This window comes from Dunckerocampus dactyliophorus, chromosome 17 (assembly GCF_027744805.1).
Source record: "Dunckerocampus dactyliophorus isolate RoL2022-P2 chromosome 17, RoL_Ddac_1.1, whole genome shotgun sequence".
Classification (NCBI taxonomy): Eukaryota; Metazoa; Chordata; class Actinopteri; order Syngnathiformes; family Syngnathidae; genus Dunckerocampus; species Dunckerocampus dactyliophorus.
This window is the reverse complement of record NC_072835.1, coordinates 6314339-6339623: the sequence shown is the minus strand read 5'-3', so window position 1 is coordinate 6339623 and position 25285 is coordinate 6314339. Positions and strand designations below refer to the sequence as shown.

Below are 25285 nucleotides of genomic sequence, written 5' to 3'. Positions count from 1 at the left end.
ACATCAGTCACAGTAGTTTTAACACGAAGAAATATGCGTACTGTGCTAATGAATGCCAATGGTGGCTGCAGTGGTGCCTCGTTGCTCCGTCCGAACACAAAATAAAAGACAGGAAGAGAAAATACAGAACTTAACAGTGCGGTCTAAGAGTCCTTTTTGTCTTTACAGGTGGATTAAAAAATAAGTTCGCTGCAACTGGTTGCAACTGAAGCGCTGTTTAATTTTCAAGGTCGACAAGACTCACAGAGACAAGCAACTATTACAAAACAATGTTCTCAGTGCACCTAATAGAGATTAAATACACTCCGGCTAATTACGTACATGAGACACAGATGGTGATACCAACTGCAGACAAATAGCTAATTGGATGACATGAAAGGGACAGGGTGGGGCTAACAAAACCATGATCCAAATCAGAAAAACAAGGACTGAACAAACAAGCAAATGAACATGATTGTGTTTGTCTTTTGACAGAGAGTCAGGTTCCGGACCAGCCCAGCTCTCTGCATGTCAGACCACTTCCCAACAGCATCATCATGTCTTGGACTCCTCCAATCAGTCCCAACATCCTGGTACGAGGTTACATCATCGGCTATGGAGTGGGAAGTCCCTATGCAGAGACGGTTCGCGTGGACAGCAAGCAGAGATACTTCTCCATCGAAAACCTCGGTGAGAAGGAGGAGGGTGGGACACGCACAATTACAATACAAGATACAGTAATCATTCTCCACATCGTGCTTCTAATTTCACTGCCTCTCTCTATCACAGTTTTATATATATTATATATATTATATATATATTATATATTATATATTATATATTATATATATTAATTCATGAATTATGCTGTTTAGTGGTTTAATAAACCCTAGTATTAGTCCAAAAATATGTATATTCAAGCAAATTTTACATACATTTTGCCCAAAACAAGCGTTTTCCGGCATTACAATGGCAAAATAAAGTAAAATACAAATATAAGGCATTAGAAGACTTATTCAAAGAAATTGTGATGATATGCAGTATTCTACACTGGTCACATTGATCGCCGGAACAACAGGCTTTAATTGCAGGTGTGCATAATCTCACAACAGGCACAATAATCACTAATACCGGCTACCATTGTGTCTGTAACCCACAACAAGCTAAAATTAAACTCTGAACCCCCCTGACGTGACTTCCTGTCCGCCCCCCGCTTAGCCTCCCTATCAACAGAACGCATTTTCAGCAACAAACACAAGCAGTAGTATTTTGTGTATAATTTTCTCTTTATTATATTGGGTAATACAAGTGTAAAAGTGACTCCAGGGGTGTTACTTCATGTCTAGAGGGCTCAAATAATGTTAAAAAACTGTATTTAGAGGGTCATTAACAGGTTTTCTATACTCTAACTACGAACATAGCCCATTTATAAATCAGGAATGCTACTTTGCGGAAATTCACTTATCACAGTCTGGTCTGGAACTGTAATTAACCACAATAAACGACGTAGCCTTGTATGTTGAAATAACTCAAACAACTTGTGAGGCTTGGCTAGATTTGTTTGGCTACATTAGCACTGGCCGCAAAACTCGCAAGGTGAAAAAAAAGTTAATATGTGATGGTAAGCGGTTACTGGAATTACAACATAATTACAAAAGATAAGCAGTGTGAATTATTTAGATGTGTCCTGGAGAAACGCCTTATCGACCGATAGCCTCTAGCGCTAGCCTGGCGGGCCATGCCATAGGCTACATCATGACTCAGATTCCATCTGTTTATAGATCATTTTAGATTATCATTCATTAGTGGTGATTAGCTACACATTTTGTACTTTTTTAAGTTTTAAGTGTGTGAAGCATATTTAGAGCTTAAACTTGGCCTGTGTCGCAAGTCAACAATGGGAATTGTTTGAATGGAAAAAGAAAAAAAATGGTCGTCATTCTTTTGCATTTGCATGCTTTTGCATTTGCCATTACTAAATGAAAAAACATGAATGGAAATGACAAAGACAAAACAGGAAAAGCGACGCTAAAATGGAAAAACAAAGACAATACAGAAATCATTCTTTTGTCTTTGTCATTACTGAAAGCAATGACAAAACGCAAGTGGAAAAGACAAATACAAAACAGGAAAAACAATGACAAAATGGAAAAAAACAAAGACAATACAGAAAAAACAATGACAAAATGGTAAAAGAATATGACTATATTTCTATATTTTTTTATTATTGATTCTCGTTGTATTTCCACACGTATTTCCTTTTAATTTTGGCATTCCTGTGATTCCATATGTTTGGAGGTCGGGGGGTTTGGAGTTGTCAAAAATAGCCATTTTTATGGGCATATCAATTACTTGTGGTTTTTTGCCATTCGCCGATGGTCCCGGAGTGTAACCCCAATGAAAAGCAGGGATCTACTGTACACAACAAATAATGTGCCCCATGAAGAAACACGAATGGCAGCCAAGGGTCTGTTACTTACTTATTTCTCCAAGTCAGCTGTCCAAACGATGGCAGTATTTACATATCCTTTTTTTCCACCAATAGGACGGCAATGTCATGTTTGGTTGCATGCATTTACTTTCATCGTGCAAGCGGATCCGTCTCCTTGCATCCTGCACCAAAAGTGCATCCAAATGCGTGACAAAGGCGTAACATTACTGATCATAAGTCTGGCTTTACTTGACTGATTTATACCGTTTAAACACTCCAATGCAGTCTGCACTTTCATCTGCGTGACCGTGTCATCATGATGCACCACCTTAAACCCACGTGGCTTTAATCCAGTGCCTTGTTGTCTTGTTGATCGATAAAGCACCTCACTTCACCTGATTTGGTTTTCTTTCTTTCAGCTGGAGTGCAAAATACATTTGTATGACTTACGCACAGACCATTTATCAGAATTGTATTTATTTTTTTATGAATCTATCCCAATCAAAGTAGTTTTTGGAGAGACATGCAGATTTTCCACGGCGAACTAATTAATCAATCTAATGATTCCACACATTGTCAGCAAATGTTTCATCAAGACTTTTCCCCCCATCTATAAATCTACCTGCTTGTGCCAATATTGACACAGCAGCCCGGCGTGTTGTTAATTGTGATGATGAAATACTCATTTCATTGGAATCAATGATTTAGAAGGCATTAATAGGGGAGCTGCTTGAGGTGGAAATCTAATTGTGAATAAAAAAAACTCTCCCAGCGCAGGCAACAAGCAATTTGCACGGCAAACAGATGTTAACAAATTGTGCGAATGCTCTGACGTGGATGTAAATTCCCATCTCGGGTCTCTAATGGAATGGTAATGAAAGAGTCATATTGCATGCTTGCAGTGGATGGAGGCTGCATGCAGTACGTACATGGCATTCATAATTCATGGTGATCATGAATGCAGGCACAGAAGCGCTTGGGGAGCAGAGAAGGTGTTTGTTTAACTGATGCAAGTGTTGAACGCTTAACAGAGAGAACATGCAGCATCATCACTTCTTGAACATGGAGCAGCACCAGAATAAGAAAAGGCATGACAATACACTCCATCATGTCCTTCCACTGCCGTCTTGTTCTCGTGTGTATTGAAGAAAAGAAGAGCCAGCCAGAGCTAAAATACTTTGACGTTGCTAATGTTACATTGTTCATGCTAAATGTATTCCGTATTTCAACAGACGTCATCTTGACACTTTTGTTGTGTATCACAAATATATTTTGAATTGAAGCAAAGATAGTCGTCCCTCGCGAGATCACAGTTCGAATATCGCTCTCTTGCTATAGCGCGTTTTTTCAGAAATTCATTCATTAATAAATTAATACTCTGTCTGTGGTCTATTAGTAGAAATTAGGGCTGTCAAATGATTATATATTTTAATCAGATTAATCACAGTTTTCAAATTAATCATGATTAATCACCATCTGCAACTACGTCTGCCCATTTATACTGTACTTTATTGAAAGAGAGATAAAAGACAGGACAAGATTATAATATGTTTGTATATTAACAGCTGTGTGTGTGTTCCACAGTGTTTACATGCGCTGATGGAGACTGCTGCAATGCGAGAGTCTCCCGTCGCAGCAGTCTCCATCCGCTGTGGAACACATGCACAACAATGTACAGGCGAGAGCGCATAGTGATACGAACAGAGAGGAAATAACGCTGAGCGACTAAGAGGGCTGATTTTTTTTTTGTTAGCAACGGTTTTGTGATGCAAATGTATTACTCTTTTGAATGCATATTGTTTTGAGAAGCCAAACTCTTTACTTAAGTGACCCCAGCAACTAACCAGAACTACGTTCCTCCTCACCAAAATCCCACCACAACTCCGCTCACGGAACAAAGCGGGGGATAAGTCACTGTCGATGTACCACACTGCTGATGGGGATGTCATACAACTTCATAGAAAAAAAAACCATTTAAATTAAAAAAAGAGAAGAACACCAAGCCAGAGGGAGGGTGATGTTTACACCAACAAAAACACAAACTAAGCTACACAAGCTGAAAAAATTAACATTTTTTTTTGGTACATGGAAGCTTGGACACATCCCGGTGTGTAGAAACGTATCAAACAGCCGTATTTAACACCAAAACATAATTTTCATATTCGCAAATGAATGAAAATAGACTGAAAATCATATGTGTGCATTTAGTTAGTCAGTGGCTGACACCGCAGCTACAATCGCCAAGTTAAACATGATTAATGTTCTTATGAAACAACACTTGTCTAAAACACTGTAGCATACAACACACAGGTGGACATATCATTATAGCTGCACATTACTTACAGATACATAGTCTCCATGGCAGAAGCATATTAGAAGGTATTCCGTAGCAAAACGATTCCAGTCATGTGTAGTGTACTGTATATTTTGATGTACAGTATAAGTGGCGCCTGACTAAGTTGCAGGATCAGCCAAACTATGAAAGAAGGTGTACTCTGGAAAATATGGGACCAAATCAGCACTTATATGAACACGATACTAACTTTTTCCACAACAAACAATGTCTCCCATTCCAAAAACACTATTTGTGTCCACCTCCATATGCTGATGTAACACCAAGGGCAGCCCAGGGGAAGAGTTAGGCCTGTAGGTCTTTCAAAGGCACGACCTGTTTCTGGACATCGTTACACACATGGCGGCAGTGTTTGCTTACCCCTCCCCCTTCTACGTTTCTGTTTGCAAGCGGATCCTTCTCCTGCAACAGAAAAACTAAATCATAGCAAATATTATTGATCCTAAGCCTGGTTTTACTTTACCGATTGACACCATTTAAAGACTCGGTATGCAGTTTGAAGTCTGCACTTTCCATGCCAGTTGAAAAGGAGTGTTTGCATTGCTGCATTATCATGCCGCGCCAACTTAAACCCTGCACATGAGTTCTACATTCATTGAATGCCCCTTCCAAGTGACTAAAAGCAAAGTAAACTAAAGTAGTAAAGTAAAAAGCCGTATGTTGTAGTGAAACTGGGTAAAACAAAACAAAAAATCATTTCATTTTAATTTGGAGTGGGTTTTTTTTACATTTGTAGAGTGTTGAGTAAAATAAATCAAAGCAAATGACATGAAAAGTTCTTTAAAGTTCTTTAAAAGTGTATGATGAGTTGGATGTCACCAAAGAACTCTCCACCTGTGTTTTTGTGTCTGACAGAGCCGAGTTCGCACTATGTGATTTCCCTGAAGGCCTTCAACAATGCCGGAGAAGGAGTTCCTCTATATGAGAGTGCTGTTACTCGATCTCTGACAGGTAGGTCCTTTATAATCACATTTGCAAGGTTAATGATACAATGCATGTCTTGTCGAACACTTGATAACCTGATATTGATGCTAGCCGTTGGAGAGACAGGAACATGGCAGCACAGAAAACGTTAAAACAGGTAGAAGCACAGTAGAACCTCCAACGTCTGACAGGAGCTTGACAACCTCTGATTTGTTTGAAAGAATTGGAATAGGAATATTCTGTTCTGTTGTCATCATACGGACAGGATTTTTTCAAAGTAATATTTGAACAATTCTAAATATGTGCATCAAAATGTAATCGTTTGACTTTGCCCCATTTTTTTTTAAAGCTCAGCTACTTCCATATTTCTCAACCAATTAAAACCATTCCAAAATAAAAACATTCAGCTCATTTGAGACATGTGGGCCATTTATTGACACATTCCAAAAAAATTGCACATTTTCTGTGAGTCCACATTTTCCGCGACAACATTCCAATTAAAAGTGAATCGACAATTTTCATAGTTCAACATTTCTCCCAATTTCTCAACCGATTCAGCCCATTTCAACACCAAAACATTTCGTCCATTCAAAACAATCAGGCTGTCATTCAAAAAATGGGAAAAATCCCACTTCTCTCCTAATTCTACATTTTTCATAAAGCATTTCAGTTCAGCTCAGCATTCACACGTGATTTTGGCAAACAAATTGCCTTCTATTGTAGTACAGTGGAACCTCAGTTAGCGTACAACCCGGCTAGCATGTTTTTCGGTTAATGTTGAAAATTGCCGCTCACTAATAGGCTACGTTAGCTAAGGCTAAGTTAGCTGCACATTTACTGTATGGCTGCGTTCACGTAAATGGAGCGTCCAACAAGTCCAACTAATGAGGCATACAGGTGGTGACGTATAAAGGCAGCATCGACAATTTGCATATAAGAATGGTTCACAAAAAAGCATCTCGCGCAATGTAAATTGGTTCTCATTGTTCACTCAAAAGAGTCGCTGAAAAACTCGACCCGTTCATGAACATCAGATCTGTGTTCTCATAACTGTGGCTGGCGTCTTTACATGTTATATTTAACCTTAACAGACACTTATTTTAATAGTGTGCTCCTCATCTACAGTACATACACCGGTTTGTCTTGGCCTCACCACACACACTCTCTGTACACACACAGTTTCTATTTCAAAGTGCAAAAAAGAGGACAGGGGAACAGTTGGGGCGGGACCTCAAGTGACCCCTGAGAAGATTAAACAAGAAATGTAAAATGAGAAATGAAAAACTTCAAAAGTAAAGTGAGCTAGGATCGGGAGGAAAGGCGGGGAATGGAAGCAGAAGCAGAAGCAGAATGTGTCAAGAGAATGATGGGCGAGCGGTAAGATGAAAAGGTGGTCAAAGAGGGAGCGATATTAGCAGAGGATACAGGAAGAGGATAAAGAATCATTATCAGTATTCTGTCCTGACTGAAGCTTTACTGTGGAGCTGGTAGTGATGAGAAGCTTGGCTCTTTTTGGTCCCAAACGGCTCTCAAATTAGTGTTATTTCTAGCCTCATGTTTGATCCGAACGCAGTGTTAGGAATGGAATGTGTTCCACTTTTCTCTGGATGGGTGCTGCAACACGTATCTACAACAGAGAGATACCACACTCACAACACACACACACTCACAACACACACACCCACATACCATAATTTCCAATGATAAGCTGCTACTTTTTTCTCAGGCTTTGAACCCTGCGGCTTATACAGTGATGCGGCTAATATGTGGCACGTTCTGGTCTCACAACATCTCGTGTGCTTCCAAGCAGCACCCTCATCATGGAGAATGTGTGGAGAGGTTGTAGGTGTCGGGAGGTTCATGCAGTGAACTGCAATACCATAAGCGATCAGAACATCTAGTTATATCCTCAGTAATGTTGAGCAAATGTCTGAAGAAGAGACAGTTGGAGAACATGGTGGCACGCCAGGGCTGCTCGAAGAGTGTGTCCAACCACAGTGCACCTTGCTGGTCTTTTCAAGAGTAGATTGAAGACGCAATGACAGCTTGACTTTTCTGTTAGGGTACTGTTTAATCTTTGTGTGTAACATCTTTCTGTCTACTAAATATCCCATGTCAGGACATGGAAACATGCCGCTTGTAGACTAGTGTGGCTTATGATGGACAAATTTGTTTTTCTCTTTACATTTAGTGGGTGCTACTTAAATACTGGTGTGTTCTTTAGTCCGAAAATTATGGTATAATTATTATGACTTACCCTTCTGTCTCCTAGCTGAGATGCACAACCTCCTAGCCATGATTGGTTGTAACCAGATCAGACCAATACACCAACAAACAGTCATGGAAAAATGATTAGACCTCCCTTGTTTCTTCAGTTTCTTGTTCATTTTAATGCCTGATACAACTAAAGGTACCTTAGTTTGGACAAATATAACAATGACAACAAAAATAGCTTGTAAGAGTTACATTTTTTGGCAGTACAATGTATAGCTATTCATGTAAGAACTTAAGTGATTTTGGTTATTGTCAAGAAAACCATGGAAGTTGCCAGATATCAGCTTTAAATTAAACTCTTATGAGCTATATTTGTTAGCATCATTATATTTGTCCAAACAAATGTACCTTTAGTTGTACCAGGCCTTAAAATGGATCAATAAACTGAAGACATAAAGGTGGTCTCATCATTTTTTCCATGACTGTATATTGGACGACCTTCCGAGGTTCTCCAGAAGTCCCTGCTGCTGCTGCCTCAAGATGCCGCCCATTCCACTGCAGAGACTCTGGGTTCTGATGCTGCAAGAGCAGCTTCAAGTGGTAGCGCATGAGCTTCTTCACTTCTCCTTCCGCGGCCCGTTTCTGTCGGGCCCCTCTGGCTATGCGCTGCCTTTTGAGTTGCAGTTGCAGCTGACCCCTTCTTCTGTGTCTTCGCCATCTTGGAAATGTTGGCACTCGTCCGTCGGCTTGGCTTTTATGTATACTCACGGCCGGTTCTACGCATGCACATATGGGGAGGCAGTCAGAAATGTTAAGAGGGCATTATGAATACACATCATGCGCCAACACTTGCGCTAACACTTTTTTTTTATAACAATGTTTTCTTCACGGCATGGGTTGTTAGCTGTGTGTCCAGCTCTCCACTGGAGAAGTGAATTGCACTTTGTCAGGTCTCTACCCTGAGACCTGTCCAAACTTGGGTGTCCCACCTGAAGAGTCAACTCCTGGCAGTCTGTTACATGCAGTCTCCCCTCTGTGCTTGTGTGGTTAAGAAAAGATCCCACTGGGGAAAAACAGCTATGTGATAACTATTACACCAGTTGATTGAACAAATGTATTACACAGATGTTATGTTAACCTTTGTTTTTAGTTGGAATACATCACATGATATGATTCGCAGTTCCACATGTCCAACAGGAGTAGGAAGAAAAGCTTTTTTAATCCTAAGCCCCATCCGTTTCACATCAATTGCAATACATTTATCCACTTCCTGTATTCCAAATGTAAGCATCAAAGCACTGTTAGTATGCAAATGAACCAAGATGCAGCGCTGTGGTGTTCGGTTTCAAAACAGAGCAAAGCAGCACGTCCATAGAGATGAGCGATGAGGCGAGATGAGGCTGCTTCTTGTGGAGTTTTCACCTCTAAAATGTTGATATGGGGGGGGCAAACCATTAATTTAGAGGGTTGTTATGCACTTTACTTCTTATACAGATGTTTGTGCCACATAGAAATGTGCAGCTTTCCAAATTGCATTATTTAATTTGATTTGTTGATAGTCAAACATGTTATTGTAGTTGACGAGTGGTTATGATTTTTTTTTAACTAATTATGTTGAGACAATAAACATGGCACTTTTACTTTTTTAGGTTTTATACATTACATATATAAGTGTTTATTTGTGAAATGCATCCTGTGGCATCACAATAAAAGAAGCACCATGTATTCATTCATGACGTTAGTTTGAAAGAAAAGCTGCTGCCTATATCGGTATCGGTTGATATTGGTATCAGTAAAATATAGATATCGGTAAGAACGCCAATGTCGAGCATGTCTAAAAATGCTGTATACTCTGTAAACATCATCAAAGGTGTACTAAATACAGCCTTCAAATAATGTTTGATTTTTGTAGCCATCAAATATAAAAAAAAATAACACACATTGTTGTTTTTAGCTATAAATAAGGAGTCTAGTAAAAAAATATCCAGGTCCAGTTACAAAGCATTGTTATGTTGTATAGCTGTTTGTCGGTAACTGTTGTTGTGATTCCACTAGGTTTGACTGTCCGCAGATCTCAGTTAGCAGAGCTGGAATAAGCAGACCTCGTTTTTATATTTCCCTGTGCTCATTCCCGCTCTGTGGTGACATCTGTCATAGCGTCTGTTTTGTGTCTTGCTGCCTTCAGGTGCTCCTCATGATGCTGACGACTTTGTATTAATGGAGCAGTCGCATTTAGAAGGTCTGAGAAATGCCTAGGTCAGGGGTGTCCAAACTTTTTCCAGTGAGGGCCATATGCTGAAAAATGAAAGAATGCAAGGGCCACTTTGATTTTGTAAAGCAGCACATATACTGTAGATGCGCTAACAAGTTACATATATTTAAAGACAAAAATGCATCTCAGCTTTGTGATATACAGTGGTGTGAAAAATATTTTGAAAGATATTTTTTTTAAAAGGGGGAAAAAAGCATAAAGACCAAAGTTCGAACTCCTAATACGCTTTTTCACCTACTGTGGTGTGAACAAGTTTTTGCCCCTTCCTGATTTATTTTTTTGCATGTTTGTCACACTTAAGTGTTTCACATCATCAAACAAATCAAAATATGAGTCAATGACCACACAACAAATGTTTCAACCTTATGCTATTAAAATAACATTAGTTTTGCTCATATTACGCCACAATATTTTCTTTTCATAGAATTATGACTTTTTCTTGTTAAATTGCAACTTTTATTGCTGTTTTTTTTTTTTTTTTTTAGTTTTCTTGTTAAATTCAATTTTTAGAATGTGGCGCAGGCCTATAAAAAAGAGCTGCACGCTGCAAACAGCCCCCAAGCTGCACTTTGGACACCCCTGGTTTAGTTGGTGCATGACGGAAACAAACATATCCCACTGCTCTGACCAAAAATGTATAATGAGATTTCATCCATGAAATTACACAGACATAGAACAGTATTTCAATAACAAGCCCCTGTTACACGTATCTCCATGTTCCTGTATTTTATCCCCCAATTCATAAAAATGTTTTACTTATAGCCTCCATTTTTGAATGCACTTGAAGGCAGCATACTCTCTTGATTGTCTGAAGCCACAGATCAGATGAGTTTCAATGATAAACATGGTTTTATGCGTGAATTCTAATGAGAACCGGACAACAATATTGTTTTATTAAAAGTTTGTATCTTCACTGTGCATGGCGGAGATGTAATCATCTCGTATCTCGTGTCAAACTTGATTTTCAAAGCTCATATTTCAAAGCGTCTCAAAGTAAAGCAAATGTATGTGTTGCAGATTGCATAGCCTGTAAAACTGTCATAGAGGCAAGGTCTAACCCTTAAACCTCACCCTCACCCTGAGCCCTTAACCCCTAATCCTCAACCCTTACCCCTTACCCCTAACCCATAACCCTAACCCCAACACCAACTCTTAACTCTTATCCCTAGCCCTAATACCAACCCCAACACTTACAGGTAGTTATTATCCCTAGCCCTAATACCAACCCCAACACTTACAGGTAGCTATTATTCCTAGCCCTAACCCCAAACCAAACCTTAAGCCTTAAAAAACCCTCACCTCATCCCCTAACCAACAAACTATTTTTTCCAATGTTTGCAGTTGTATAAGAAAACCGTTGGAACGCTGCAGTAACTGATGAGTCAATATTCTCTGCTACTTTCAATTCTACACTGTTGATCTGTGGCTCCAGTATCTTTCTGATAGTCAAAACTTTTGTCTCCAACTTTCCTCTTATTCTTTGTCTTTTTCTCTCCACATTTGTTCTCTCCCCTTCCCCTCCCTCATTCATCCACATCCTGCATCATTTTCTTCAACTAACTTCCCTCCCTGCATGTCATTTCCAAACGTGCATGTCTGTCCCACGCATTTCCTTTTATAACGTTGTGCTCCATGACAAAATATATAACTATATGCCTGCCTTACTGCTTGTACAAATCACACAATCTCATCAATGTCCTCCAAACACTCTTGTCATATTATCAAACCCTGTCAGACCCCATAGACCCATCTGAAGATGACCTTTTCCACCTCTTTGATAAATACCCCACTCCCATGCCAGACACCAGCACACCCATGATCCCCCCTGTTGGGGTACAAGCCGTGGCTCTCTCCTCAGACTCCGTCCGGGTCTCGTGGGCTGACAACTCCATGACCAAAAACCAGAAGTCATCTGAAGTTCGCTATTACTCAGTCAAGTGGAAGACCAGCTATTCCACCAGCGGCAAGTACAAGGTAAACGCAGACTATCCAAGTGCAGTCATTCTACATCACTAAAATGGTGACGACAGAATAAACCCTCAGCGACTTCATGTGACTTTGTCCTTTTAATGGATTGTTAACTTGTTTTGTATGAGTCAGCATTATTCATTTTTCTGTAGAGGTTTTAGTTTTTCACCTGCTTCTTTCACAGCATGCCCACTTTCAAAAAACGATCAGCAATGGCTGGAATGCATTTGTCATACTTGCCACCTTGTGGGGACAAAGCACAAACTAAACCATCCCCTGTATCATACTGTAACTTTTTACACAGCAATATGTACACGAATAGCACACAATAGTTTTGGGGGGAAACAAAATATTCAGTGTATTTTTTTTTTAGCTCATGTCAACTTCATTGAATAATCTTTAAATTCAGTGGAGCCTCGGTTTTTATTATTAATCTGTTCCAAAAGGTGTGAAACCTACAAAAAACGAATCCATTTTTCCCATAAGAAATCATGTAAATCCAATTCCTCCAGTCCAGACACGGGAAAATATGAACACGGAGAGAGAATAATTAGAGTTTTACAAGCAGAAGACAATGTGAAATACATATAAACGAGGAATGAAATTGATTAATTAACTTTTATTGTAACTTTTACCTTTATTGAAGACTTGTTGAGGGACGTTACAGTTACAGTTCACTTTAAAGCAGAGGTGTCCAAACCGTTTCCAGAGGTATTGTAAGAATAGGCCAACAGTTAATAAATAATGATGCCTTTTTTTCCCCCCAGTCTGCAGACACCACCGCGCTCAGCCACACTGTCACTGGCCTCAAACCCAACACCATGTATGAGTTTGCAGTCATGGTAACCAAAGGTCGCAAGTCCAGTACCTGGAGTATGACAGCACACGCCACCACCTATGAAGCAGGTACATCACACAAGTACACTCAGTCCCTATTTGTGAGGGAAAATACACAAAAATGATTAGTGCATATATGGGTTTTTCTTTTTTCTTGGCTGAGACTTGAGCCGAATTAACAATGTTTGCACATTGTTTGGAATGGGTGAAAAATATAGCTCCAGTAGTTCAGAGCGGGCCGCACGGTGGCCTTGTGGTTAGCATGTTGGCCACACAGTCAGGAGATCGGGAAGATCTGGGTTCGAATTTCCGTTGGGCATCTGTGTGGAGTTTGCATGTTCTCCCCGTGTGTGCGTGGGTTTTCTCCGGGTACTCCGGTTTCCTCCGACATTCCAAAAATAGGTTAATTGGTGACTCTAAATTGTCCACAGGTATGAATGTGAGTGTGAATGTTTGTTTGTCTATATGTGCCCTGCCATTGGCTGGCGACCAGTCCAGGGTGTACCCCGCCTCTCGCCCGAAGTCAGCTGGGATAGGCTCCAGCATAACCGCAACCCTAGTGAGGATAAGCGCCATAGAAAATGGATGGATAGCTCAAAGCGCATACACAATATTACGTACACAAAGGGTACGTTTTAGAGTACTCAGCGAGAGTCATGGATGGAATACAAAAAATGCTTTATTGCTGAGTAATGCACAAGCATAAACTAGAGCAAATAACAATAATGCCAGGAGTGGAGTACAAAGCAAACTAAAAACGACAGAGCTGCGGAAAAGGCAAAAAAAATAATAAAATAATAATAAGGAAGAACTCACTTTGTCGAAATAGGAGACAAAAACAGGAATAAAAACAATGAGCTGTCAGCCGAGCAACAAGGCAGCCCAAGAAGACGCCAAAAAAAGGAGACAGAGAACAATAAAAAGTCTTACAAAACTCAACAAGAGGCACAGCATGGGTTTATGAATGGAGTTTATGAATGGAGTTAATTGCAAAGTACGTCCACCTGCCTCATAGCGACGACCCCAGTCACCAGACCAGGCTGCCGAAAACACAGAGCAGCAACAGGAACACCAGACAGAACAGGAACTGCCCAAAATAAGAAGTTGTTGGCATACAGACTGACATATTCCCCAAAACAAAGTGCAACTGTGATTCCCCACAAACATGGTGGACTGGGAAATATATAAATAACATAACATTCCTGAAGAATATTGTGATGGTTTTTAAGCGTGTGGTTTGAAGGTGTGGTATCTCCTTTGGACCAGCAGCACTTCTTACAGTAAGACTTTATTTTGAGAGCAGTTCTCGCAGACATGAGTCATACAGTGCTTGACAGCTTAAATTCAACATGGAAAAAAATAACATACAAAAAAATGCCATTGAATAAAATCAATATAGTAAATAATAACATACAATAAAATGCTATATCACTAAATCAATATACAAAATAAAAACACAACTTACAAAATAATAAACAACAAAATGCAATAATAAAATCAAAGGTAGAGAATAATAGCATACAATAAGATGCAGCGAGAGCACAATAAAAACATTAAAATACAGTAAAATACAGTGTAATCAGCAAACAGTCAAATGCTTGTCTGAAGAGAAGTGTTTTTTTTTTTATGGATTTCGGTTGCAGTTCTCAGGAGAAACTGATGACATGACCTCAAAGATTGGCAGGGAATGTACAGTTTAAACTAGGGATGAGCGAGTTCACCACTATCTGTTTCTGTATGTGTTCACCCATCTACATTATCTGTATCCTTACCTGTACTCGGAATGGGCGGGGCATACACCGGAAGTCGTGTGGTTTAACCGGAAATGGGCGTGTCTTAAATCTGTACTTTACAGTATTTTAAGTCTGAAGTTGACATGGATTGATCAGAAGTTGCTACATTTATTGTTTGTTATTCAGCTACAGTATATGTGTACTGTACATGTGTGTAAGTGATCTGTAAGACTTATCAACTCTACCACTTTCAGTTTTGTTGTATTTTTCCAGTTTTATTTTCTATGTTCTTTCTACAATGTGCAGTTCACAGGCCCATAAGAATGCATCTGGTAACATAGCTAGTTAGCTACAAGTGCATCTTGTGCGGCTGAGACGTCATCGCGGATCAATGTGAGAGTTGGCGATGTAAACAAAGAAAAGCTGTGGGGGACGTGTCGATTTATATACAGATGCACGAAAATTTGACTCTAGTTTGATTCACTTTTTATGGACTTATTTCAGGAGCAAAATGCGAATGATAGGGTTATAAAACGTATTCACCCGGGTGCTCCTTTATGCTAGTGACACAATACAGACAGGCGCTGCCTGTGCGCTCCAGCCAGCGAGCCTGGGGCGGTCGCTGTGTGTGACCGGCCAATCACAGAGCGTGACTTCATCACGATTACAGATAATAAAGAGTTGTATTCGTTTCATGTTCGCACTTGTCAAAAATCCGTATCCGTAGTATCCGGCTCATCCCTAGTTTAAACAAATCCTGACTTAATGCGGGTATTTGCCCATTTAAGGCTCTCTAGGTAGGGAGCAGTATTTCAAACTGGACCCTGCAGCTCACAGGTAAGCAGTGTCAGGAGGCTGTCAAGGAGTTATGTGACAGTATTTACTAGACTTTGTCATCAGCCCGACAGCAGCATTTTGCACAAACTGCAGGCAGCCCACTGAGGGTTTACTCAGACAGGAAAACAAGGCATTCCACTCATCCGGTGTAGAGGAAACAAACGCATGAATTATCAAGTAGCTCAGAGTGGTAGATAACATTTCTCTCTTTTGCAATGTTCTGGAGGTGAAAAAACAAAAATAACCAGAAGTAGCCCTCAAGTTTCTTAGATCAGGATGCACATTTAGACCGAGTGGACCTAATCCTTTAACCATCTGTGGGATAACATACATGCAACAGAAACAAGCAGAACTTCAGTTTTGTCAGCATTTAGCTAAAGGAAATTGCTGAACATCCAGTCGTTAAAGGAACTGCACTCTTTGGAATTTTGCCCATCATCCACAGTCCTTATGTGAAACAGGACCATACGTCTTTCCCGTTTCTGTGCGTTGTAAAGAGAGAAAAACAGCTAGCACGTGGGCGCTAACAATGCATGTAACAGGACACACCTATTTAGACTATAAAGCCCTAAAAAAACAACAAAAAATACCAAAAGTGTTCTATTTACACAACTGACTTGTTGCAAACAGACACACGCTTTCTATGCTGCTGTTGTTGACGGAAGTAGCGCTAGTTTCTCTCTGTGGGCTCTGTGAAATTAATGCGCCCAGGAAATAAATTCCGGTGGTCAAAGTAAGTATCACGTGGTATTGTGAAAGTACCTGTTGTTGCATGTATATAAAACCATAAAACGTTGTTGGAGGTTTTTTATAGGGCTTTACAGTCTAAATGGTGGTATCCCATTATGTGCATTGTTAGCTCCCTTATGCTAATTGTTTTTCTCTCTTTAGAATGCACAGAAAAGGGAAAGACGTGTTCATGTTTCACATAAGGATTGTGGATGATGGGCAAAATTAAAAAATAAAAAAAGTACAATTTTCTGCAGATAATCAAGTGTCAGCTTAAAGTTCAACAAAGCAAATTTTAGGAAAATTCCAACCACAAGCACTTAAATGGGCAAATGTGAAAAAAAGCCAACACTTTGAGATTATGCCATTAATTATATCATTAATAAGTTCATAAAATCACAGGATTTCCATGACAAACATCACCTGCCGTGAAGCTAACTGCCACTTTGAACGGTGCAAATATTATTCCTCTACCGCTAAAATTGAGCCAAAACATGATTGCCAAACAATGGTTATGAATCCTGTTTTACTTTTGCTGTTTTTTTCTCCATGTGAATGAAGTAGTGCTTTTATATTAGTCCAGTGCCCAAACCAGATTGGTTCCACACTTTTGTAGTCGACAGTTGTTTGAGAGGAATCACAGTCATTAACATTTCATTCACTTGTAACAATGGTCACGATAGTACCTGGAACCAAATGGGACAGTGTCATGTTTATTTGTTAGCGGCTATGACTACTGTCTCAACTGAATAGAAAACTAATAAGGAGAGTGATACCATCCAAATGACTGTTGTTGGCTGGCCCGACTCCATTGTCTCGTAACGACTGTCGTTTTGTAACACAAAAGAGTGGAACATCGCTTGTTTGGTCGTGCCGCTACCTTAGAGGATAAGTACTTTGTATCCTGCACCATCTCCTCAGACTACAGCTGTCCTAGCTAGTCTTTGAGCACAAACTGATGAAGCCTGCTCAGATGAGAGGCGAAATTTCTTCTAAGACAACCTGAACAGTCCAGTTGCGATCCATTACATGTCCTGAGAATACAATGACTTGGATGAATGAGAATATTCACAGATATTACTCAGTGACAAAACACATATGTACATTGTCTCATACAGTCATGGAAAAAATGATTAGACCACCCTTGTTTCTTCAGTTTCTTGTTCATTTTAATGCCTGGTACAACTAAGGGTACATTTGTTTGGACAAGTATAATGATGACAACAAAAAAAACTCATCCGTACATCCATCCATCCATTTTCTTCCGTTTATCTGGGTCGCAGAGGCAGCAGTCTCAATAGGGAAGTAAAGACTTCCTGGTCTTCAGCAACCTATTCCAGCTGTGAGACATAATCCCTCCAGCGTGCCCCGGGGCCTCCTCCCTGTTGGGCATGCCCGGAACACCTCACCAGGGAGGCGTCCAGGAGGCTGAGGAGTGTGATCCCCCTGTAGTCAGAACACACCCTCCGGTTACCCTTCTTGAAAAGGGGGACCGTCACCCCAGTCTGCCAGTCCAGAGGTACTGTTCTCGGCTTCCGTGCAATGATGAAGAGAGGTGTCAACCAAGACAGTGCCTCAACATCCACAGCCATTCAGACACGTCTACCCCTGGAAATTTGCCACTGTGTCGTTTTTTTGGCTACCTCAGATACCTCATGTCCACGTGCTGTCCTTCAGACTCTGCTTCCTCTATGGAAGGTATGTCAGTGGGATTGAGAAAGGCCTGGAAGTATTCCAAAGTATACAACTGAAGGTACATTTATTTTGACCAATATAATGATGACAAAAAAGATATCTCATAAGAGTTTAATTTGTTGGTTATTGTAAGAACTTAAGTGATTTTGGTTATCATAAAAAACATGGAAATGGCTAGATATCAGCTCTTAAATTAACTCTTACAGTCAATTTTTGTTGTCATTATTATATTTGTCCAAACAAATGTACCTTTAGTTGTATCAGGCATTAAAATGAGCAAGAAACGGAAGACACTAGGCTGATCTAATCATTTTTTCCATGACTGTATATCAATCCATCAAAATGTACATGGAAAACACGAAATGAAGAGGAGGGAAAATGTTTTCTTTGGAAGTTCTATTTGAAATCAAGGTGCAACCTGAGTAAATGCAGTTAGCATCATTCAGTAAAGTGTTGAACTTTCCCCTCCTTGTTTGTGTCTCTGAAAAGTGATTAGCTCTAATGAGGAAAAACACAAATGGTGGGTTTGGTGTGAGCAACACTACCCTACAGCAACAACATGACAATCGTCTACAACAATGAAACACAAGAGCTGACCAGAATCAAAATGTCAAGGTATCCCTTACAGCGTGTTTACAATCATGTTTGTCGGATTTGTCACCCAATTAAGCGTGAGCGGCATTAACCCACCAGCTCCCTTGGGGTGTGCTGGAATACATTGACATTCAGAGAGAGCAGATGGACGGAGCCCACTCTGTCCCCACAGTGGTCCACCGCTTCTGAACACACAACACGCGCACGCACACTGACCACACATAACAAAAGAAGAAATACTAACTTTACTGCATCTCATGCCGCTATTTAATAACTTCATAATTGCTATTGGTATGTAAAAAAAAGGAATCTCATACACATCTTAATTTCTATCTGTTATGAAATCTCAATACAATACCATTTCTTAAACCACTTGATAATATTGTGCTGTTGACGTGAGTGCGTTATCCTCTCAGCTCCACTCAGTAATAAACTGACATATCTGGAACTTCCCATTCTGTTGATACGATTTAAAGGAACAGCTTCCAGCAATAATGAACACATAAATTAAATCAATGAAACCAGTGTGTGTCCGTCCATCCATCCATCCGTCTTCTTCCGCTTAACCGAGGTCAGGCCGCGGGGACAGCAGCCTTAGACGAGAAGCCCAGATGTCCTTCTCCCTGGCTGCTTCGTCCAGCTCTTCCAGGTTGAGAGACAAAGTCTCTTCAGAATGTGCTGGGTCTTACCAGGACGTCCTCCTACTGGTCAGATGTGCCCTGAACACCTCCTCAGGGAGGCGTCCAGGTGGCATCCGGAGGTTGCCTCTTCATATTATTCAGGCTGGGCCTTACGGGTGGAAGCTCGCCAGACCATGGACCGCCAGACGCTTGCAATCATGCCCCATCTCCACGCCTGGCTCCAAAGGGGGACGCTGGTGACCTGTGTCACTTTTGCTATTGCATTTTCACACCTGCTAGAGTAACTCCCAATTCAACACAAAGTCAAAACACACAAACACCGAATGCTATATGCCAGTAAAATAACATATTTCTGCGTTATCGATACACTCATGACCGTGTCAATCAGATATGGACATTATTACATAATATTTTTTAACACAGCTCTTGCATTGGATTGCCTTTGATTATGTATGTGTACCCCATGTTGTAGCTGGCAGTGTAGGCTACGCACGGTGATAACTCAACAACAGACAGCAATTTATAGAGCAATAACTATACCTCATCGCCCTCCTGTTCCAAGGTGTCCGCCAAGGTTCGGTACTTATCCCCCTCCTTTTTACTCTGTACATACTCCCATTCAGACAAATAATACGCCAACTACAATTACTATGCCGATGACACACATAATTATATTTCAATCCGGTCCATCATGCCAACAACTTCATCAAACTCAACTAACGGAACTCCTCAATATCACTCCAAAATCCCCCATCCAAGATTTCAGTTTGTCAAGAAACCTCACAATGTCCCGCCCCCCCTCACGTAACATAATTGGGGTCACAAACACAACTGGAAGACAGACATCTGTGTCGCCTGCTTCTTGTCCTGCATGACACTGCAAAAAACACAGAACAAGGTAAGATTTCTTACCACTTTTATTTGCAGCCTCATGCAGTTTTTGGAGTGGTGAGCACTATCTAAATTTCTCCTAAAAAGAGCCTCACGATTGTATGTTTCACTGACAGACAATGACTTGTTGGAGTGGGGGTCTCCCCCACACCCACAAAGCCCTCCAAAACCAGACCCCCTCAGTCTACTCCTCACATTCCTGCCAGAAACTTATTTTCCACCAACAACCATTTCCTGTCCCTTCTTCACAGAATCAAACGCTGAACTTGATGGAGGCAGAGTGTTCTCCATCGCTCTCCCTGTTCCTGTGCACATGTCAGAACTTATTTTGGGTTATCATACTATGTTTGAGCTCTGAGGGGACATGCATTCTTGCATGCATTGTAAGATACAACAACACCACACAAATGCAAGGATGAAGGCAAAAGTTTAAAGCCAAAGTTTATTGCCTGTCAGTCACCCAAAGCAGTTTGCATGTAAGCAAATGACTGAATGTGCTGGTCTGTATTGAGATCAAGCTCATTCGGCTTCATACAAGTTCATAAAATATGAATATATGCAAATGTGAAAAAAATGTCTTGACCCTCAAACCCCATGAAGCGTCACCTACATATTACTGCTGACACGCTAATGTGACTCACTTTTCAGTGCAGTGCGCTCGGTTGATTGGCCTCGTTCCAACGTGACGCCATCTTTGTGCTTCTGCATAAGTGATTAAAGCCTAATGGGCATGTTTTGAACATGAACACGCTTCTTATTTGATGAGATGTGACATGTCAGCACAGTTTATGCTGAAAGACTACATAGGACTACAGACTGGGGCTGTGTTATCTAGTTTTTGAGCATTAACTAATGAAACTGGACTGGTCAGGTTTTCTTAGAAGATGTTTCACCTCTCATCCGCAGGCTTTATCAGTTTGTCTTATCTCGTCTTTGAGCATGAACTGATGAAGCTGAACTGTTCAGATTGTCTTAGAACAGTGGTTCCCAAATGTGTCGCAGTTCCGTTTCCCTTCAGACATCTGAGTGGATGTCATGTACCCCCTACTCCTGCACACTTAACAAACATAAACTACACAATAAAACATGTTTGATATATTATTAAATATATTATGACATTATATTAAAACATCACGTGTCTTATTTTTCAACTGCACACATAGGCTACTAATTTAAAACCTAGAGGGTTTTAAAGGGATAAGATATCTCCTGGCAGGTTTGTCTTGTGTTTGGTGAATTTATTTATAACAAGTGGTGACAAACTGTGGTAAGATGTGGTGAACTGTGAACTTTATGCTCTTTTTGCTGTGATTTGGTCTGCGACAACATGGAAATAAGCAGTACACTGCAACTAATGTTACACAAACGTCTAAATAATTATGAAAACAAAGGCAGATAACGTACAGAAATCAATATGGAAATTAATTCAATACAAGGCTTATTACTGAGCCGAATGGACATGTGAGCACATGTAGCATGATATTGTGCACCAAGCAAAAATTCACAGCAGCCCAGAGCTAGCATTATTAAACCTCACCTCTCTGCATTTACGCACAGCATCAACATTTGTGAACAATGACGAGATGAAAGGAAGAATAGAAAATGCACGTTTGTCTGTGCAGCGTCGGACAAAGTCATACACGTAAGTCTCGATCTGCGTCACACATGGTGTCTTCAAGGGCCGCCGAACAAAGTGGCTGCAGCGCCCGCAGAAGGGCGCTGCAGCCGTTATTCGTTTAAGCATAAATTTACTTATATGTGCAAAATTGGAGGCTTTCTAACAGTCAGTGCATCCAGTCAACAAACAAATGGCAGCACAGGAAATGCACTAATTAGTGACAGCACCATTTAAGAAGACCAGCTCTCAATTAGCACACAATATAAATGATCTTCAAAAATCTCCAAGATTAAAACCTTTTAATGTACAACGTCATCATCAAACGTTGCTCATCTCATGTACTCAGAACAATGAACAACTTCATGCTGTCACCTTTCTTCTGCACTGTGCTACCTGCTATTGTTGTTCACATGAGGCATTCGAGCGCATGATGTACATTTCAGTGTTCGGTGCTCATGTAGTCAAGCAGTTTTTAATTTTTATTCACATACCCCCACGGCACTCTGCCTACCCCTAGGGCAGGGGCAGGGGTAGGCAAGCTTTTTGACTCGAAGGGCCGCATTAAGTTAACAAAATTGGCTGGGGGGTCAGACTATACATTTGATACATGCACACTACTTTACGCATTATTTGTCTTATTTTATCTGTAAACGTGTCCCTTTTTTCAGGAGCACTTTAAACATCAGACCACATCAAATAACGAAGTTAATGTTACCGTATTTTTACTGAATAAGATAACCGGAGTGAACATGAATAAAGGATGTGTGATACACAATATGAATGATAAAACATTGACTATGGAAGAGTAGGTGAACGTCCCTCGTTTTTTACTTCCCAGACAGTGCAGTGGGTAGGTTAAGTTGTGTTTTACATCATATTTGTTGACTGTTTGTTCGGCACCATAGGTGAGGTAGTGAAAAGCTATTTAAACCATCAAAAGGTTCTCAGATTGACTCTGACTACTTGCAAGTCATGTTGCCAGCTTGTATGTTAAAGGTTTAAATACTTTGGAAGCAACTGGCGGGCCGGATTCAAACGCTTGGCGGGCCACATGTGGCCCTTGGGCCATACTTTGCCCACCACTGCCCTAGAGGTACCCCACTTTGGGAACCTAGGTCTTAAAAGATGTTTTGACTCTCATTTGAGCAGGCTTCATAGTGTATATGCGCAAAAGTGTTTACCTCAGCATTACTCTGCTGGCCACCCAAGCCTGACGTGATGTATTTGTCACAATAGCAGAAATACTAATAAGACACTCAATAAACAATCAATTTTTACATTTTTCAATGGCTATATGTTCTTTGCTTCAATTCAAACTACAAAAAATTGTCTTTTTAAATAAAGAGTACCTTTACCATGTGACTATATCATCTGTGACACACAAAAAAGCAATTTTTGAAAAGGCTTGCCAATGCACAGCCAAGCATTCCCAATGACAGGTTACAGTATATCTTATCTCTCTACTCATACTGTAGTCACATTTCTATATGCATTACATATTGAGACCCGATTAGGATCTGTGGATATGTGATTTTCCCCGCTTTTGTTGCCATGAAGCATATCCAAACTGGGCCACATGGGAGAAAAAAATGGAATGGAGTCACTTCAACCATGTAGTGTAAATCCAACCTTAGTTTAATGCAGTGCAGTGCTTCTCAAATAGTTGGCAGGCACCCCTGGGGCGGGGGGCGGGGGGCGGGGGGGGGGGGGTACTTTCAGTGTTACTGCAGATTTGCGAACATGTACAAATTTATCGTACTCAACATGCAATTTGGCTCTTGTATGCTTGTAAACTGTGAAGCTTGTATGCATCACAGCTCTTTGTTTTATTTTCCTGGCTTCACTTTCAAGTTCAGTCTGTACAGTACAGATGAATAAATTGATATTATCAGTTTCTCAATAATATTTCAAATCTGGGGGTCATGAAAACATTTCTGTCTCCTCGGGGAGATAGAAAACAATTGAGAACCACTGGTCTAATGAGACCATTCAAACTGATGCTGATTGGTCTTTTTTAAGAAAGACGTGCAAGGTCCTGAAAACAATGACGATGACAAAAAAACAAATTACTGCATGAATTTGGTTGAAACACCTTAATTATATAGTGGTCAACTTTTTAAAGGTTGGATTACCACATGTAGACTATTACACTGGAAAGCATCGCTTTCGCATCATCTGTGGACTAATGGTGCAGCTTTAACAACATTAAATTCACAAGCCAAGAAGGCCAAGCCGGAGGCAGGGGGGCATGTTTGCACCAACAAAAACACCACATTCATTTTCATCTGTGAATATTTCCTATGTGATAACGTACACCTGAAGACACAAAAGTCTTACGGTCGGGTCCAGGTTCTGCTCCATGTTATCTCTCTAAAGGTAGTCATTTTTGCAGAGCTTTTAGTCGTAAGGGGTATTGTGTGAACATTTTGTCTTTGCTTGGTTTCACCATTTCTTCACGCTTGGTTGACAGCTCCCAACTCGGCTCCCAAAGACTTGACAGTTATTAGTCGGGAGGGACGGCCCCGAGCCATTTTAATCAGCTGGCAACCACCAATGGAGGCTAACGGGCGGATAACAGGTGAGTGTTCCCAAAAACACAGCAAATACATATACTGTCTACTCATGGGAGGACTGGATCCAGTCAGGTGCAGTCAGGGGAGGCAGGTGAGTCAAAGCCTTACTTGTCATGATGAAAAAAAACAAACAAAAATGTAACAATAACATAATAAATATTAATAGTTGTCAACTGTATTATAAATATATTTTCTGTATGATTCCAATTGTTTTTCTCATATTTTCTTCAGTAAAAATCGCTGAATTTGCACATTTCCTGATCAAATATGGGGAAATAATTACAAAAGCAATCTTCACTCACTCACTGTACTGCGAAAAAGATCTGTGAGGATAATTCATAATGCCAAGTATATTAAAATTAGCAGATTTAGTACACTTTCAAACCGCTAGAATAATGTATAAAGTTAATAACAACTCGTTACCCAAAAACCTAATAAAGTATTTCTCAATCAGAGAGGAGAAATATGACCTTAGAGGAAAATTAAACCTAAAACATTTATATGCGAGAACTACGCTGAAAACCCACAGCATTTCCGTGTGTGGAATTAAATTATGGAACGGATTGAGTAAAGAACTCAAACAATGTACAGAGGTGAGCAAATTCAAAAAACAATACAAGCAGTTGATGTTTGCTAAATACAAGGCAGAAGAGTCCTGATTGTTCTGTCAGGTTTGTTATTTTATTTTTTTTTATTTTATTTTATTTTATTTTTTATTTTTTTTATTTTTTATTTTTTTTATAATTTTCTTTGTTGTGTTTAAAAAAAAAGCTTTGTTCTTTTTTATTTATTGTCATCATTATTATTATTATTATTAATGTATGTGTATGTATATATATATATATATATACAGTGTATATATATACAATTTTTTTTTCTTCTTTCTTTTTTGGGGGGGGAGGGCTATCTTACCGTTATCTATTATGTGTTATCCTGACTATCACTGAAAACATGACATGGAAAGCAGGAAGTGAACAACATGTACTGTACTAGATG

The 25285-nt window shown here is 40.0% G+C and overlaps 1 protein-coding gene across 3 annotated transcripts in view; it reads left to right on the top strand.

The window, feature by feature from the left end:
- Window positions 1-25285, top strand: part of dcc (DCC netrin 1 receptor) — a 367931-nt gene that overhangs the window by 256125 nt on the left and 86521 nt on the right. For all 3 annotated transcript variants that reach the window (XM_054756233.1, XM_054756232.1, XM_054756234.1), the window contains exons 15-19: window positions 475-669; window positions 5619-5714; window positions 11909-12147; window positions 12909-13047; window positions 24187-24294. In XM_054756233.1, coding sequence (XP_054612208.1) covers window positions 475-669; window positions 5619-5714; window positions 11909-12147; window positions 12909-13047; window positions 24187-24294 — 777 coding nt within the window. The remainder of the gene's footprint in view (window positions 1-474; window positions 670-5618; window positions 5715-11908; window positions 12148-12908; window positions 13048-24186; window positions 24295-25285) is intronic.